The 18197-nt window shown below is 45.0% G+C and overlaps 1 protein-coding gene across 3 annotated transcripts in view; it reads left to right on the top strand.

Moving 5' to 3' along the window:
- The window catches only part of LOC115468420 (disks large homolog 2), a 361629-nt gene extending 358483 nt beyond the window's left edge, over positions 1-3146 (top strand). For all 3 annotated transcript variants that reach the window (XM_030200108.1, XM_030200106.1, XM_030200107.1), the window contains one exon: positions 2001-3146. In XM_030200108.1, coding sequence (XP_030055968.1) covers positions 2001-2107 — 107 coding nt within the window. In that variant the 3' untranslated portion in view covers positions 2108-3146. The remainder of the gene's footprint in view (positions 1-2000) is intronic.
- The last annotated feature ends 15051 nt before the right edge of the window (positions 3147-18197 follow it).

The following is an 18197-nucleotide window of genomic DNA, read 5'->3' as shown; positions in this document are numbered from 1 at the left end:
GCAGAAGAACTCTGCCTTGTAAGCATATGGTAAAAGGCACGAAAGTTTTCAAAAATGCTGTCTTGCGAACTGCAGGTTAAGTGCAAAAGCAGTACAGAAAAGTGCTTTACCATGCACACAACTTCCCAAGGAAGCAGAACCGTAGCAAAGAGAAGGGCGAACTGGAAAACTAAAAAGCCAACCAGACCCTCAGTTTAAGGCCTCGGCACATGGAATTCTGCACTTCATAAACAACCACCACTCAAAACACTCTACCATGACTTTTAACATGAAAAATACACACTGAATGTAAAACAAATCTGTGTTTTTTCTCTCCCGTCTCCCCCTCATAAGAACAATGGTACTGTCTCAGGGACTGCAGCCCTTAACCCTTTTACTGCCACCAGTGTTGCCAGGTGGGCGGTTTTACCGCCCAATTGGGCGGTTTTCCGCGACCCGCCGCAGGAAATTTTTGCCCGCGGTGGGTTGCGGTTTTTTTGGGCTTTTTTTTTTTATTTTGGGCAGTTTTCAGGCGGGTTTTTCGGCCGCGGGGGGCAGGGTTAGTGACGTTTTGGGCGGGGTTAGTGACGTTCTGGGCAGGGCCGATGATGAGAGAGGCGGGGCCGGTGACGGGGGAGGCGGGGCCGATGATGGCGGGGGCGGGGTTGATGACGGCGGGGGCGGGGTGATGACGCGGGGGTGGGGGTGTCAGGGGCGGGGTTTGAGTTTGGGCGGGTTTTGGGCTGTTTTTAGGCTGGATTGGGTGGGAAAAAAATTTCCACCTGGCAACCCCAACCTTAACACTTTACAAGCTTGCTGGGCTGATTTGCTGTTGGAAGAGGGGAGGAGGAGGAGTTGCTTGTTTTAAGATCATGTTAAGTCTTTCCCAATCTGCTACGAACACCCGGTGTCCCGGAGAAGGCAGGCCTATGCGATCGGTGCCGATTTGAACCCACCTCCTCCTCCTCCTAACTTTGCCCACGCTGCAGCATCGCATGGCGAGGGGATGCTGTCACTTCTAACCCTGCCTGACGGCGCTCCAAGCTCACATTGTTTCAGTAGTAGTAGTAGTGCAGTCATTAGTATTCTTCCCAGACGAATCCGGGAAAACAATTCCTCATCTGTCATCCTCTCAGTGACAGTCCTCCATCGTACCTGCTACCCCAATCATTTAGAATACAAAGACACCCGGTAGAAGCAACACAATAAGGATGGGAGGGGAAAATAAGTCGGTGCGAGGAACCAGGCGAGAGATAACACTGGCGGCAGAAATTTCCTTGTGGCGCCGGTCTGAATGCCGCGGGTAACGGGGGTAAGGCAAGGCAGGCATCCTGACTGACGATCGGCGTTGGGGCGAGAGAGAAGCAGAGCACTCAACAGCTTCAGCAGTAGTCATAGCAGTGGTGGTGCGGCGCTAGAGGGGCTGACTGCCTGACCTGCAAATTTGGCTGGTAATCGGTCGCAGTCTCGCAGGTAGTTGAAATAAATGGAGAGGAGAGCTCCTGTTTTTTTTATGCTGGGTGTCGACTGCATGTGTGGCTGTGAGCTGAGCCAATGAGGCTGGGTGGCAATTTCCTTAATGGCTGTGCACTCCTCCCACTGCAGCCTAAGACAGAATTGATTGGAGGATCAGGCGAAACTGGGTGGGCCTGAGCCATGATTGGGTGGGCCCAGGCCCACCCGTAGCTATGCCCCTGGTAGAGATAAACTTGGAGAGTCATTGCTCATCCCTTGAAAAGAGCTTTAAGAAACAGATCAACTTTTTGTGACCTGGACTGGCCACTGTTGGAGAAACAGTGGCCTGACTCAACATGGTTTTTCTCATGTTCTTGATTAATGCTGCTGGGTTTATAATTCTCTCTGTCTCATTTTGTATAAGATGTTTACATGACATTCCATTGAACACTGTGCAGATAGGCCTGAAAAATGTCTGTGCAGACAACAATCCCTGCACGCTGAGGAGAAAATTACTGGGAAACATTGATCGAATGGAGCAGTGACTATGTGTTTTATCATTACAGCTATTGTTCAAGGAGACACTTTAGAAGATACATATAGCAATTGCAAAATGGTAATTGAAGAACAGTCTGGGCCTTTCATCTGGATTCCATCCAAGGAAAAATTATGAATTAGCCACTGCAGCTCCAGTCATGAAAAGACGTCAACTATTTAGAAGAATAGAAATAACACACTGTTTGGGGGCTTTTTTTTTTTCTTGCATTTGTTTCTTGCAGTAAGTATGTTTTTTGGTTGGTTGGTTGGTTTGTTTTTAATGAATGCACACAATCAAAAGCGTTCAAAGCCATGGAGGACTTGAACGAGCCAAAGAACAGATAATGGAAAGACTCCTATCAATGGAGGACAAGAATCGCCACTTATAATGAAAGAAACAGCATATACTTTTGATATGGAAGAGTCATCGAAATGAGTGAGCCACCTCATGTGCCCCCAAAAAAGACATTCAGTTCTGTCTGAATAACTGGACTCAGTGTTGAGGACTGCTTTAAACAAAATGTTCCCACTTCTCTAGTCTCATGAAGCTTATCGTTGCCCTGCTGTAATTGGTACACCGCCACTCTCCTGCAATTACGCATATCTTCAGTTTCCCTAATCCAAAATACTTGCTTCCCTTCAGGGGAGAACATTATCAAATCGAAAAAAAAATAATTGCTTACATTTCTGTTAATAGCAGGAGAAAGGGAGCTTTTCCATTACATACAATCATTGTGTACCAGACTCTCACTAACCTGAACGAAAGAGTAATACATGGAGAAAATTATTGCATCGTACTAAAGGGCACAAGACAAAGATAGGCTAATTTCATAAAATATTGTGAATGTAGAGGCGAGTTATACTTGTAGGACAATTTTATAAAGATTAATTTATTGAAAGGCAAAATGTTTACACCCTTGTCCGATTGTAAAATGGAAGGTGACCATAAACTTGCACTATACCTTTTATTTCATTTTAAATATTGTAATTTGCTCTCTTAAAATTTAGGTATAAATCAGTTTTGCTTGCCTTTCCCGGCATTCCTCTCGGCCTTCGCATTTCCTCATCAGAGCCGTGGTGTAGCCTGGCCTAAAGAAGCTGTTCACTTTCTCAAAAGCAGAGGAAGATATGGCAAAACTTTGTTACAGCATCCCAGAGAGACTAAAATAAATGTGATTTTGTAATGTCTTAAGCTTATTTGAAGTAAGTGAATATGCAGTATATTAGCTCTTCAAGCGATTGTCAGGCATTCACATTACAGGAAGGGTCTCACAAAGGGCAACCTACAATACAATACCATACAAGTATATAGTGGCCGATATGTGAGAAGTGTCAAGCCACTGTGTAAGAGGCTCAGGCCCACTTAAGTTGCTTGTTCATGGTTAACCACACAAATATTCAGTGGAACTTAACCGGCTAGCACTGCTGAATATTTGCAGTTAGCGCCTGAGCCAAAACCAGCTTAACATAGGGACTCTTTTACTAAGCAGCAGTAGGCTCTACGTGCGTGCAGCACACGCCAAAATGAGACTGCCGCCAGGCCAGCGCACCCTCCTGGCGGTAGTTTCAGATTTGGCGCACACCCATAACGCCTGGATGAATTATTTATGTATTTCCTCCTGTGGACGCCGGTTCCGGCGGTAATCGGCACTGCATGTGAGCCTTTACCACTAGATCAATGGGTGGCGTTAAGGGCTCAGGCCAGTTTTGGTCACGCACTTTTTTTTTTCATTTTTACAGCAGGCCCCTTTCCCATTCCATGGTAAAAACTGGCCCAGTACGCACCCAATACACGCGCCTACACTACCGTGCCGTGCGCTGATGCCCTTTTTACCGCAGTGGGTAAAAAGGCTGAAAACAAGACATGGGTATGCGGTAAGATTGCACCATTGAGGTGGCGGTAAGGGCTCCTGCGCTAACCCAGCCGTAACCAGGGTAACCCCCTGTGGAAATATTTTTTGAATATTTCCGCTAGTGCTGGAAATGGCACACGCTGAGGTTGTAACTATCGCTGGAGCCAGCACTAGGCCAGCGGTAGCTCCAGATTGACGCACAGTAAGCCCGCGGTGGGCTTACCAACACTTAGTAAAAGTGCCCCTTAATATTTAAGACCATAAAGGGATCTAGTAAGATTCTTCATCAATAAAGCCAAGATCATTTTCCCACTGCTAAGGATATATGTGCACAGAGGACTCTTATAGACCCCTCATGTAAATTTTACTGTCTTCACAGTTGAAAAATGTAGACCATTTCTCTGTTACATAAGATTCTACACAAGGGGGGAACATAAATAGATCAAAAGGACCAAACAGGAGAAGCCTTTATGACCATAGGAGGAGTAAAGGCTGACCGCAGATGAAACCAACTCAGGAGATGGTTGCTGAGAAAATCTTTTATTGGTTATCCAAAAGACCCGACACAGTCCGTGTTTCGACGCACAAAGGCGTCTGCCTCAGGGGTCACAAATATGATTCACAGAGTAAATTGATATATAAGATGCTATAGCGTTTTTGGCACGCTCTATAAATAAGTGTGCGCTAAATGCTAGAGATGCCCATATATTCATCTGCTAAAAATGCCACCATGGCTTATTAAAAGACCCTTATAAATCTGATTGATTATCACACTGCGACACTCGTGAAACCATATAGACATGCATTGCTGTAGGTTTTATAGACTTAAATATAAAATAAATGGCACGAGAATGAATGAATTACAAAACGTTTCCATTATTGCAATGGGTGTTTTCAGGACCAGGAACAGTCTGGTATGTCGCCTCTCTTGTCTGTTTCCTGATGACGTATGGGGCCTCCTCTGTTTTCTTGTTTCTTCTCTTCTGGGTACAAGGTTGGCATTCTGTAGGTGAGAATGATACAGGGGCTGATATTCAAAAAGAAATGAATTGTTTACCAGAAGCTAGTGAGTATATAAGACCCCTGGCCCCCAAACAATGGGGCCCTTTTACTAACCTACGGTAAAAAGGTCCCTACAGCCGTTTTTGCTGCTCACTGAGGCCCTTTTTACCACAGCAGCTAAAAAGGCCAAAAAGGAGCGCTTACCACAACCCACTGAGGTGGCGGTACAGGATCTTGCGCTAACCCGGTGGTAACTGGCCAGCATGTGGCACTGCCCGATTACTGCTGGGTAACCCCCTACAGTAACATTTTTTTTGCCACGCGCTGGGGGTGGAACTACCGCTGGCGCCCACATTGGGCCAGCAGTAGCTCCAAATTGGCACATGAGTAAAAGAGCCCCTAAGGTACTAACCCCCATGGAGGAGTGGCCTAGTGGTTAGGGTGGTGGACTTTGGTCCTGAGGAACTGAGTTTGATTCCCACTTCAGGCACAGGCAGCTCCTTGTCACTCTGAACAAGTCACTTAACCCTCCATTGCCCCATGTAAGCCGCATTGAGCCTGCCATGAGTGGGAAAGCACGGGGTACAAATGTAACAAAAATAAAATAGATACTATTGGAGATTCTGCATGGAATGTTGCTACTAATGGAGATTCTACATGGAATGTTGCTATTCCACTAGCAACATTCCATGTAGAAGGCTGCGCAGGCTTCTGTTTCTGTGAGTCTGACGTCCTGCACATACGTGCAGGACGTCAGACTCACAGAAGCAGAAGCCTGCGCAGCCACATTGGTGTGACTCTGGGCAAGTCACTTAACCCTCCATTGCCCCATGTAAGCCGCATTGAGCCTGCCATGAGTGGGAAAGTGCGGGGTACAAATGTAACAAAACAAAAAGGGTGCCAAAATTTGCACTCCCAAATTTGGATGCAACCCTGAGATGCACACGTAGCTAAACTGGGCAACCAGGCTCTATGTCAGCTGCAGGTTTTATGGCCATTCTGAAGAAAGCAGCAAGCAGGTCAGAGGAGTGGCCTAGTGGTTAGTTCAGTGGACTATGAACCAAGGGAGCCTACTTCATCTCTTTTTTTTTTTTTTGTAATAATTCTGAGTCTTCCAGAAACAGAAGAAGCAACCTGCAAGCCTGAAGGCTTTGAAGTGGTTTACATTAAAGTACAGTAGGTATTTTTCAAGTACTGGAGGGATAACATTTACAAAAAGAATTATAGTGAGGTTTGAACCTTGTGTCCCTTGGTTTATAATCCAGTGCACTAACTGCTAGGCTGCCCCACTGGCCATAATTTTGAAAATGATGCCAGACAGATGTTGATGTCCCTGGTTTTTTTTTTTGTCATTCAAAAGTTGGATGTTTCATTTGGAAAATGGCTGTTCATTTTGAATGTTTTCCGTGCAAAAACGTCCACTTCGTAGCCACAATTGAACAGGAAGTCTAGATGTTTTTCCTGCTTGATTATGGCTGTGAGATTAACCTTTTTGTTTTTGGGATGTTATGAGTAGGACATATTTTTTCGGTGTTGAGCGTTTTTTAAAAATACCCCTCTACATCAATAGCAGACGTAAAAGCGTGAGCCTAAATACAGCTCTTTAGCACATAATTTACAGCATTCTGTAAGCTGCACGTGTAAATACTGATCCCAAACTTCTACTAAACAAAGAAACCAAGGATTCACTTCAATCCAGATACTCCAGCAAAATCCACCTGTGCCAAAAATTATTATCAATCAATCTGGAAAACAGTCAAAAGTTTGAACGGACCCAAAAATCACCACCGTGAATCCAAGCAGGTTAAATATACACCTTACTCACATTATAAATCATTAGTGTTGATGTTCAGTGCAATTTTAATCGTTTCAAACTTACCATTTGATGTGGAAACAATACGCGAACTAATCGTTTTTCGGAAATCACTGAAGACTTATCTCTTCAACAAAGCATATTCCAACGATCCATCATAAGAACTGTATCGCATTAACGCTTTATTATTCCGAATACGACCTTTGCATACTGATTGCTTAATTCTATTATGTCACCCATGTTCCTTATGCAATACTAATTGTATCTTTTACTCTGTAATGGTGACTGCCATGACAGAACAACGTTAGCCACATTGAGCCTACAAATTGGTGGGGAAATGTGGGATACAAATGCAACAAATAAATAAATAAATAAAAATAAGAGGGTTAAAAAGCCTCAGGACTCAGTCGTCCTTACAGATCTATGTGAGTCTCCTCTTAGGTGTAAAAACCTGCCTCGCCATCTTTAATGAAACTTCTTAGACTGTAGTGTATAATAAACGGTGCATTTATTTTAGTGAAAAAGTTAGTGGTATTCAAATGCCAGGCCACCCTTCAGGGTTGGGATGATCACTGAGGGACCCGCCCCACAATAGCCAGGCCCCCTGCAGCCAGTCACAGAATCTATGACAAGGCAGAATTGATGTGTAGAGCCTGAGCTCTTTCATTAAAACTTGGGGACCATGGGTCAATTTTAACAGACAATGGAAAAGGTGCTTGTACTCAGTAACCCCTCAAAAAAAAAGCCCTGAAACAACCGCAAAGGGCACTTATCTAAATGTCTTTCGAGACTGTTGAGATCACTTGATAGAGGTCCCACGGATGGTGACCAGCGTTTTACAAGAAATGTGGCTTAAGGGATTATGGGGGGGTCTTTTACTAAGCCACGGTAGTGTTTTTAGCTCACGGTAGAAATCAGCTGGCACTAAACGGTGAGACGCCCACGGCGTGTCGCCATTTACCACCAGCTGATTTCTACCGCAAGCTAAAAACACTACTGGAGCTCAGTGGCGATCCTAGGTCGGCTGCCACCCGGGGCGGATTGACGCTGCGCACCCCCCTCCCCCGGTGCAATGGCATCCGTCCCCCCAGGGTGCAGCACGACATCCCCCCCCCTCCGGTACAATGACACCCCCTCCTCGGCACATCAAGCCCCCCCCCCGGGTGCATTCTTGGCTGCTGGAGGGTGCAGAGAGCAGCCGCGCGCCTGTCGGCTCCACTGGCTCCCTGCTCCCTCTGCTCCTGAACAGGAAGTAACCTGTTCCGGGGCCGAGGGAGCAGGGAACCAGCGGAGCCAACAGGCGCGCGGCTGCTCTCTGCACCCTCCAGCAGCGTGCATCCAGGGCGGACCGCCCCCACCGCCCCGCCCTTGCTACGCCACTGCCGGATCTTAGTAAAAAAAAAACCTTAGGGACCATCTGATTTAATTGCGGCATACTGCTCAGCAGAAAACTGCTCTCGTTTGCATTATGTCGCAATTAAATCAGCAGATCCTATTCTAAAATACTAGTGGAACTTGACACATCCCAACCTAAGCATCTCAATTCCAGTTTGTACGTCCTTTCTGAAACGTCGCTGTATGCATATCTTCAGTGCCACAGCCTAGCCATGTAGCAGCATTCAATGTAAGCACTGTGTTAAATATAACAGAGCAAGCATTTTTAACAGTATGATGACTGCCACAGCTGAATACTGATCCGACAGTTACTATAGAAGTATGTGAAATATTCAGTAATTATGATATGGAATTTGGCTTCATTAAAACCTATAATATAATCAAGTGAAAGGTAGAGCCCGAGATAGATAATTGTCAGGTTGGAGACTTCTGCAGTAATCCACCTTCTGAGAATTATGTTTAAATGGTGATTCACATACAGGGTGGGGATGCCACCAACCAAAAGGAAGGGGAGGAAACACCCTATTTTAAAAGCAGCAGAAAACAGAGTAGGGGGGAACCAAAACACTTCCAGCAGTCAAATAATTTGCCTAAACAGCGAAGCCACATAGCGTGGGAAACAATATTGTTTCATATTGATAACCTCTCCCATCAAGTATCACTATCTCCACTGCATTCAGCACGTCATCTCATCGCTTCTTCTGTAATTTCCAGGTACATCCTTGACAGATCATTTGTGACCCCTGACGCAGGCAGTTTCCTGCCGAAACACGGCCCTGTATCTGGTCTTTTTATGATTGACGCTTTGTCAATAAAAGTGTATTGTTTCACATTTGACTGCCAGAAATGTGACTCCGTTTTCTGTCACATACAGGGTGAACATAAACCAAAACTAGCTTATAACTAATGCAGATACTCAAGTCGAGGCAAGTCCATTCATTCATTCAGTCTAGTGTTCAGATTACCAGTAAGTGTCATCTTGACAGATGATATTTTTAGACAAGATTTCAGTAGTGTCTTTTGTTCCTTAGAGCTTCAGACTAGTACATCAAATTAACATTTTGATATCAAAACTCATGGGTCTGCACTGGGATCCAGGGGCGTAGCCAGATAACAGATTTTGGGTGGGCCTAGGTAAGAATTGGGTGGGCACCAAGTGTTCTCCCCCTCTCCAAAAAAAAAAAAAAATCTCAGCTGGTGGGAAAACGCTTCTTTCCACCTTGGCAGCAGGAATGCACTGAAAACTGAGCATGCGCAGGTGCCAATGTTGTGGAGTGGAGTGTTTTTGTTACCATCAGGGGGAAATCTTCAGCTGGCGGAGCTTGGGATTCCCACCAGTTACTACTAAACATGTGCTACTGTTGGGTGGGCCTGAGCCATAAATGGGTGGGCCCTGGCCCACCCAAGCCCACCTGAGGCTACACCACTGCTGGGATCTATTCATCTATTTGGCCTCTTAGTCATCAAAATGCTGTGAATGCCTTCCTAGTGAACTAGTACCTTTTGAATCTCATGAGGACCAATCCTCTGGGCTGTCAAGTTCAAGATTAGGTTCTAATATGGCTTAATTACAATGAGAATATCAAAAGGAGCCTGAGGAGGGGGGGGTTGGGGGATCTATTTTCCTCAACTGCAAGAGGTTTCTTCTGTAGAATTATGTCACTATTTTAGAGTATGGTGCCATAATTGGGGCTTTGAATGGGGGGGGGGGTGGTCTTCATGGTTCAGGACTGGTATGCTATGTGATCCAGACATGTCGTTAGTATCACCTTTACTCTTTTTATGTTAGGTTTCTTTGTATTTTCCTGGGTAGAACTATCACCTCTATACCTAGTACTTCAGGACACGCCTAGCCAGTCAGGTTTTCAGGATATCCACAACGAATATGCATGAGATAGATCCTGCGTGCACTGCCTTCATTGTATGCAGATCTATCTCCTGCATATTTATTGTGGGTATCCTGAAAACCTGACTGGCTAGGCATGTCCCGAGGACTGGCTTGAGAATGGCTGCTCTATATTATCCTAAGAGGGTTATAGTGGTGGAAAATGATGCTACATAGATGAAAATCACAGATTGGTTCTCCTTTCATCTGAAGTGTTGATCATAGGAAATTGAAGGTAGGTCAAAGTGTGCAATGAGAATACAACGGTTCTTTTTTCCTTTTACGTACACGAGTCTTCCCTAACGTCTGTAGAACATCACATCATAAATAGGAAGGCGTCGTTTCCAATCATACTGTCAAAATTTCAAACTAATTTTCTTTTTGCCTACGGAATCCAAGAAGTTGCATCAGTGGTTCTCGGTTAATTTAGGGGGGGGGGGGTCTTTTACAAAAGCGGTGGTAAGCCCAATGAACTGTAGGCTAAATCTGAACTACCGCCGGCCCAACACGGCTGCCGGCGGTAGTTCCGGGTCGAGCACTCATCATTTCCTGCACTCCGGAAATCATTTTTTTTTCTAGCGCGGCGGTAATCAGGCATCAACGTTCGCTGCCCAGGTTCCGCAGAAGCCCTTACCGCCACCTCAGTGGGTGGCGGTAAGTTCTCCCCGCTGCATGGCAACATGGTAAGAGTTATCTTTGCCGCATGGCCATTTTTTTGGGGGGGGGGGGGCTTTTTACCCGCTGTGGTAAAAAGGGCCCTGGCATGCAAGAAAAACAGCTACCGCAGGGCCCTTTTTCCTGCAGCTTACTAAATGGACCCCTGAATTAGACCGTTTGGTGATAGAAATGGGAGCTTTTTGCTCTTAGTTCAAACTGACATCATAGTGGAAACATACTTAATATGCTTTCTACTAACTAACTAACTACTAACATTTCTAAAGCGCTACTAGGGTTACGCAGCGCTGTACAATTTAACATAGAAGGACAGTCCCTGCTCAAAGAGCTTACAATCTAAAAGACAAGAACAATCTAAAGACAAGTGTACAATCTAGAGGATGAGTGAACAGTTAATCTGATAGAGTGGATAGATTGGGGTATTTTATATTTCTCGAGAGGTTAGGCGCCGAAGGCAGCATTGAAGAGGTGAGTTTTAAGCAGAGATTTGAAGATGGGTAGGGAGGGGGCATGGCGTATGGGTAAAGGAAGATTGTTCCAGGCATAGGGTGAGGCAAGGCAGAATGAGCGGAGCCTGGAGTTGGCAGTGGTGGTGAAGGGTACAGAGAGAAGGGCTTTGTCCTGTGAGCGGAGGTTATGGGCGGGAACATAGGGGGAGATGAGGGTGGAGAGGTAGTGAGGAGCCGCAGACTGAGTGCATTTGTAGGTAAGGAGGAGGAGCTTGACTTGTATGCGATATCTGATCGGAAGCCAATGAAGTGATTTGAGGAGAGGGGTGATATGAGTATATCGGTTCTGGCGGAATATAAGACGTGCGGCAGCGTTCTGAACGGATTGAAGTTCTGCTCAGCTTCAGGTCTGTGACATCAGAAGAGCAGCTCCGTATACTGTATCTCAAAGGGATAATGAGGTTCACAGATAGTGTACTGACGACAGGAAAGTATTTCGTTTGAATCTAACAGAAGAGTAGCTCCAGATATCTGAAGCAGATTCCCATAGTTCATGTACAGTGTATTAAAGCTGGTAATAAATCTGAACAGCTGGACTGAAAACCCAAGCACTAGCAGCTTTGTATTTTTCCCTAAATATTCTGGGCCTCTGGATTGCTTTCTAATAAAGGTCAGCCAATATTCAAATGCATTTATCTAGATAGCTGTAGCCATTGTCCAGATTAATATCTTAGCTGTACGCTGGAAGAGAGGAGGGAGAGAGAGGAGATATGATAGATATGTTTAAATATCTCAAGAGCAGTGGCGTACCAAGGAGGGGGCAGTGGTGGCGGTCCGCCCCGGGTGCACGCCGCTGGGGGGGGGGGTGCCGCGCGCCTGTCGGCTCTTCATTTTCATGCTCCCTTTGCCCCGGAACAGGTTACTTCCTGTTCCGGGGCAGAGGGAGCATGAAAACGAAGAGCCGGCAGGCGCACGGCACCCCCCCCCCCCCAGCAGCGTGCACCCAGGGGGGGTTCTTTCACCGGGGGCTCGGGGGGGTTCACCGGTGGGGGGGGCGTCGCTCTGTTCCGGGGGGCACTGCACCCAGGGGGCGGGGCGCATCAGCGATCCACCCCGGGTGTCAGCCCCCCTAGGAACGCCACTGCTCAAGAGCATTAATGTACAGGAAGTGAGCCTTTTTCAACTGAAGGAAAATTCTGGAACAAGGGGGCATACAATGAAGTGAAGAGGGACTAGGCTTAGGACTAATCTAAGAAAGTATTATTCCACAGACAAGGTGGTGGAAGCGTGGAATGGCCTCCCGGTGGAGGTTGTGGAGTCGAGGACTGTTTCAGAATTTAAGAAAGCATGGGATAAGCACGTGGGATCGCTTAGGAAAAGGAAGAGTTGGGGGTTACAGAGGATGGGCAGACTGGATGGGCCATTTGGCCTTTATCTGCCATCATGTTTCTATATTTCTATGAATATCCTTACAGACCGCCTCGGCACTGTCCAGATAGTGCTGGAGTGGTGCAAGGACAGAGTGGGGAGTTATCGAGAGAACAGTAATACTGAGACAGTGCAAAAACTGTCCTAAATTTATCCAGATAGCAGTCTCAATATCACTGCTAGCCAAATAGCTCCAGCACTGAGGGGCCTTTTTACTAAGCACTTAGGAGGGAATTTCAAAGCTACATGTTATTCTATGAAGGGTGCACACCTTATATTGAATAGGATTTAGAGTGGATCCCATGCTTAACTATTGGGTACCAGACTTATGCCCGCTAAAACCTGGTGTAAATGCCAGTGCCCGAGCTAGGCGTTGTTAGACAGTATTCTATAATTCTGCCCACAACTTTTTAGAATGCCCTGACATGCCCTTGGCTACGCCCACTTTTTTTTAAATACATCAAAAGCAGAAAGATAGTGTAACAGAATAAAGTACACAATAAAGTGCACAAAGCTGAGTCCAAATCCTAATGGCGGGCCGCAGAGCCGTAGCGAGGGAAGCTGACACCCGGGGCAGGTCGCCGCTGTGCACCCCCCCCCCCCCCCGGGTGCAGCACGGCGCACCCTCCTCCCGCTGGAGCGCATACCTCCCCCCCCCCCGGAGCGCATACCTGCGGCGAGGGACAGCCGGGAGGGCCGATCCACCCCGACTGCACGTTGCTGGGGTGTGTCGGCTCCACGCTGGTTCAGTGCTCTCTCTCTGTCCCGGAACAGGAAGTAACCTGTTCCGGGGCAGAGAGGGCAGTGCACCAGCGCGGAGCCGACACCCCCCAGCGGCGTGCACCCGGGGTGGACCCCGCCCCCCCTTCCTACGCCACTGGCGGGCCGCAGTTGAGAGAAAAAGGTCTAAAGATTTCCATTTTTGAAGACCAGTTTTATGTCCTGGAGTAGAATTTACGCCCGACTGCTCGTATTTTTTTGTATAGTAAAATCCAGTTCCACCAAAGCACCACATTCACTTGGGAATTGTCTTTCCAGTGCGAGATGATCAATTTCAATGCAACTGAGACCAAGAAGTCAAACAGTAACTTATCATATTCTGAAAAGAGAAATGAGATGCAAACAGATTTCCAGATTATATATTTGGGTGAAAAAGATTTGTGGAAACCAAAAATCTCTTTCAATCTTCCCCAGACATCGGACCAAAATATTACAAGATGAGGACATTCCAACAATAGACTCCACGCCAAGCCCACCTTTTAGATATGCACCATGAAAGTTAGGCACTGTGGCTTATAGAATAAGCGTGTATCCAGATGTGTGCACAAATTTTAATGAGTGCCAATTAATATCAGTATTTGCTTAATAGCACCCAATTATTTGATGTTTCAGAGCTCATTATGGGGGTCTTTTGCAAAGGTGCCCTAGCGTTCTTAGTGCGCACTAAATGCTAGAGACACCCATATATTCCTATGGGTGTCTCAAGCATTTAGCGCATGCTTATTTTTAGTGAGCACTAAAAATGCCAGCGCTCCTTTGTAAAAGGACCCCTATATAATTTCTTTGTATGTGCATCTTGGAAGTGCACCCAACTTTGTACCTTACATAGAATCCGGGGGTTAATGCACAGCTACCCCCAGATTCTATATATCATGCCAAGGTTTCTGCATGGAAATCGAAGCATATGTGCACAGCCTAATTGGTTAACAAGCCAATCAGCACTGATAATTGCCAATTCACAAGCAATTATTGACACTCATTGGCATGAATTAGAATTTACATGCAGAACAGTCTGAGCGTATTCTGTAATGTGCTGCGCATAAATTCTAAGTCACATGGTTGGAAAGGTTGTGCGGCCACGGGTGGGTTGTGGACGTTTCTAAAATCTAGGCGCATTGTTATAGAATACACCCGGTTTGGGCAAAATTTAGGCATCGGCATTTATATCGGGTTTTACATGGCGTAAACTACCCATGACTAAATTTAGCTGCGTGGATGGGTGCTCAGTGTGTTCTATAAACCGTGGAAATTTAGGCTTAATCTTTAAAGTACGCCTAAATTAAGGCATACTTTATAGAATATGCTTAGGTGAAATTCATTTTAGCATTGAATTTTTAGGCTTCATGTATAGAATCTGGTCCTTAATGTGTGAAAGCAAACTTAACATGCAACCACATTAAGGCATTTTGCTGTAATTTGCCTGTTATCGTGCAGTAAACCGCACATTAATGATTTCCTCAGAATTTTTCTCTCTGGGGAGTGGCATGAGTGGGGAATGTGTGTGGAAGTATTAGTCAGGTACCATGTTATACTCACCGTGCACTTAGGGCCCTGTTTACCAAGGTGCGTTAGTGTTTTTAACGCACGCGCTAACCCTGTAACGCCTATAAGGATATTGTAGGCACATACATGGTTAATGTGCGCACTTGGTTAACACGCGTTAAAAACATTAATGCGCCTAAAACGCTGCTTAGTAAACGGGTCCCTAAGTGCTCTCGCGTTAACTCCGAGCAGATACCACATGCTGATGGGTACATTAACCCACGTCTGGAAAAACGCAAAATACTACAAATGCCTCCCCTGCTTACTGTGCTAGACTTGCAGCTAATGCACGGTAAAATCCCACATTAATCCGCATTAACTGTAAATCCTAACACACGTTAGTGAAAGGTCCCCTACCTGCTCTATATGGATATTCAGTACCGCCCACAATCCAGATAAAAATTGCTGCCCACAAGGGTTGAATATTGATTCATTTATTTTTATTTTCCCAGTCTTACTGAATAGCTTTTGTCCTTAAATATTCCTAAAAACTGATATTGGATGGATTAATTCTCTAGTGACTTCCTAAACCAAGGTTGTGGGATATTTAATCTCTCGGTCCAACACAGTTTCTTGCTGTAACCCAAAGATAATCTATTGTCACGCCATGAGTTTTATGCTTTTTTCTCTGCCTTACAAAATACACTACAAATATCTGTCAAAGATTTCAATCCCTGCTTATAATCGAACGAGAAAAACGCCCAAGTTCCGACCTAAATCGGGAAATGGACGTTTATCTCACAAAAACGAATAACGCGGTATAATCGAAAGCCGAACTTGGACGTTTTCAACTGCACTCCATCGCAGAAGCGTACAAAGTTGACGGGGGCGTGTCGGAGGCGTGGTGAAGGCGGGACTGAGGCATGGTTATCACTCGAACAGAGATGGGCGCCTTTCGCTGATAATGGAAAAAAGTATGCGTTTGTAGCTAGAATTTAGGGCACTTTTCCTGGACCCTGTTTTTTCACGAATAAGGCCCCAAAAAGTGCCCTAAATGACCAGATTACCCCCAAAGGGAATCGGGGATGACCTCTCCTGACTCCCCCAGTGGTCACTAACCCCCTCCCACCACAAAAAATGATGTTTCACAACTTTTTATTTTCACCCTCAAATGTCATACCCACCTCCCTGGCAGCAGTATGCAGGTCCCTGGAGCAGTTGTTAGGGGGTGCAGTGGACTTCAGGCAGATGGACCCAGGCCCATCCCCCCCTACCTGTTACAATTGTGCTGCTTAATGCTTAGTCGTCCAACCCCCCCAAACCCACTGTACCCACATGTAGGTGCCCCCCTTCACCCCTTAGGGCTATAGTAATGGTGTAGACTTGTGGGCAGTGGGTTTTGAAGGGGATTTGGGGGGGCTCAACACACAAGGGAAGGGTGCTATGCACCTGGGAGCTCTTTTACCTTTTTTTTTTTTTTTTGTAAAAGTGCCCCCTAGGGTGCCCGGTTGGTGTCCTGGCATGTGAGGGGGACCAGTGCACTATGAATCCTGGCCCCTCCCACGAACAAATGCCTTGGATTTATTCGTTTTTGAGCTGGGCGCTTTCATTTTCCATTATCGCTGAAAAACAAAAACGCCCAGCTCACAAATTGTCGAATAAAACATGGACGTCTATTTTTTTTGAAAATACGGTTCGGTCCGCCCCTTCACAGACCCGTTCTCGGAGATAAACACCCATGGAGATAGACGTTTTCATTCGATTATGCCCCTCTATGATATTTCTTGCAAAAAAAAAAAAAAGATTAATGACCATTTTAGAATGATACATTTTCCAGGGGGAATAACAGGTTGAATGATTTTGAAAAAGATTTCTCTTCTGAAGAACATCATTGCTAAATTGTAGAATATTATTTTTAGCTTTGCCTAATTTATTCACAAAATGCTTTAATTCCATCTTGCAGCTGTCGATTCTCTTTTCAGCTGTATTTTGCCCTTTTCTCCTTTCACGATCATCAAGGGTTTTTCATAAGTGCAAGGCCTACAGCTTGTAAATCTATCAAATCCATTCCGACTCCCAGCTTCGATTTGAAGTGACTGCATCTGTTTCTTTGAGTTTCTATTCAGAATGCAAGCTTTCTAATATAGTATCTTTGATTAGCAAATGTTTTGGTTTGTTATCTGTGCTTTATTGATCAGCATCATACTGTGGTAACCAATTTTCTCATGAGTCTGGTCGAGGGATTATTTTCTCCACTGTTGATGCTACAAACTTTAGAGGTGTTACTGTTTTTCATTTGAATGCATGTATGATGGACGGTGATATATCAAATGTCCCGTACGGTTTACACCTCCATTTGTGTTATATTTTGATGTTTTGCGATTTATGTGATGGGCACATGGTGCTCTCTAGATGATCTTTCTGTTGCAGCAGTTCTGATGTGTGAACAAAAAGAAAAAAATTAAAAAAAAAAAAAAACAGCAAAACAGTACAAACAGTCTTGGAGTCTCAGACCGTACTGGTGCTAATATTGCTAAGCCTAGTGACAAATTATTCTCATTAATATAAAATAGTTTGCTCACTGTTAGAAACAAATAAATATACTGGACTCTTAAAAGGAAAGTGCCAGACCAGTCACTGGTGCTAATTCTCATGTTCTGGCACAGTGTGTAGCACCACAGAACCTAAGCACAACCAAAAAATCATCACAACTTAATGACCGCTCATGAATTCTTACGTTGACATCCTGCTATACTTGTACAGATTTGAAAAACGTTGTCATACTCTATTTGTTCTTTTTCCCTCCTATTTTGCTATTGGTGCATAGTGATCTTGACTCTAGCTACATCTTGTCTGCTCCTCAGTCCCTAATCCTTCAGCAAACTTATTTTCCTCTCTGGGTCCTTTTCCTTAGCGCAAGGGCTTAACTATTTCAAAAAAGCAATCTTTACATCGTGAATATTCATACATAGAAAGCGACTACAGAATAGAAGGCCAACAAAAGTCATTGACCCCAAGCTATCTGATCAAGCTATCCCCCATCATGCTGGTGTTTTGCAAGTGCTTTTCTTCTGGGTCATGTGTAGTGTCATATTTCAACTATTTTAAATAACGTTCACAGTTTTCCAAACATAATTATGCTTTTATGTAGTGTGGCTTCCATGAAATGGTAATTCTTAAAGTCAACTTCAGTCATTTGTTTATGTAAATGAGAGTATCTCAGACAGAAAAAAACAACCAGTTGCCTTTACTGAAGGTTCCATATAGATGCCTAGGCTACCAGCTGTGTAGATGCAAGTCTTAACGAGATACCCATGTTGTTGGATAGCTCTATTTTTAAATGACTTCTTTGCTTTTTTTGCCGAGAAAATCCAACTGGGTGATTGCCTTTTACACAATCTGTCAGATTTAGAGAGAAGACCTCCTGATATATGTTTTCCTTTCCTATATCTCCTCTAATTTTT

This window comes from Microcaecilia unicolor, chromosome 4 (assembly GCF_901765095.1).
Source record: "Microcaecilia unicolor chromosome 4, aMicUni1.1, whole genome shotgun sequence".
Lineage (NCBI taxonomy): Eukaryota > Metazoa > Chordata > Amphibia > Gymnophiona > Siphonopidae > Microcaecilia > Microcaecilia unicolor.
Note: the sequence above shows the minus strand (reverse complement) of the source record. Positions and strands in the feature narration are given on the sequence as shown.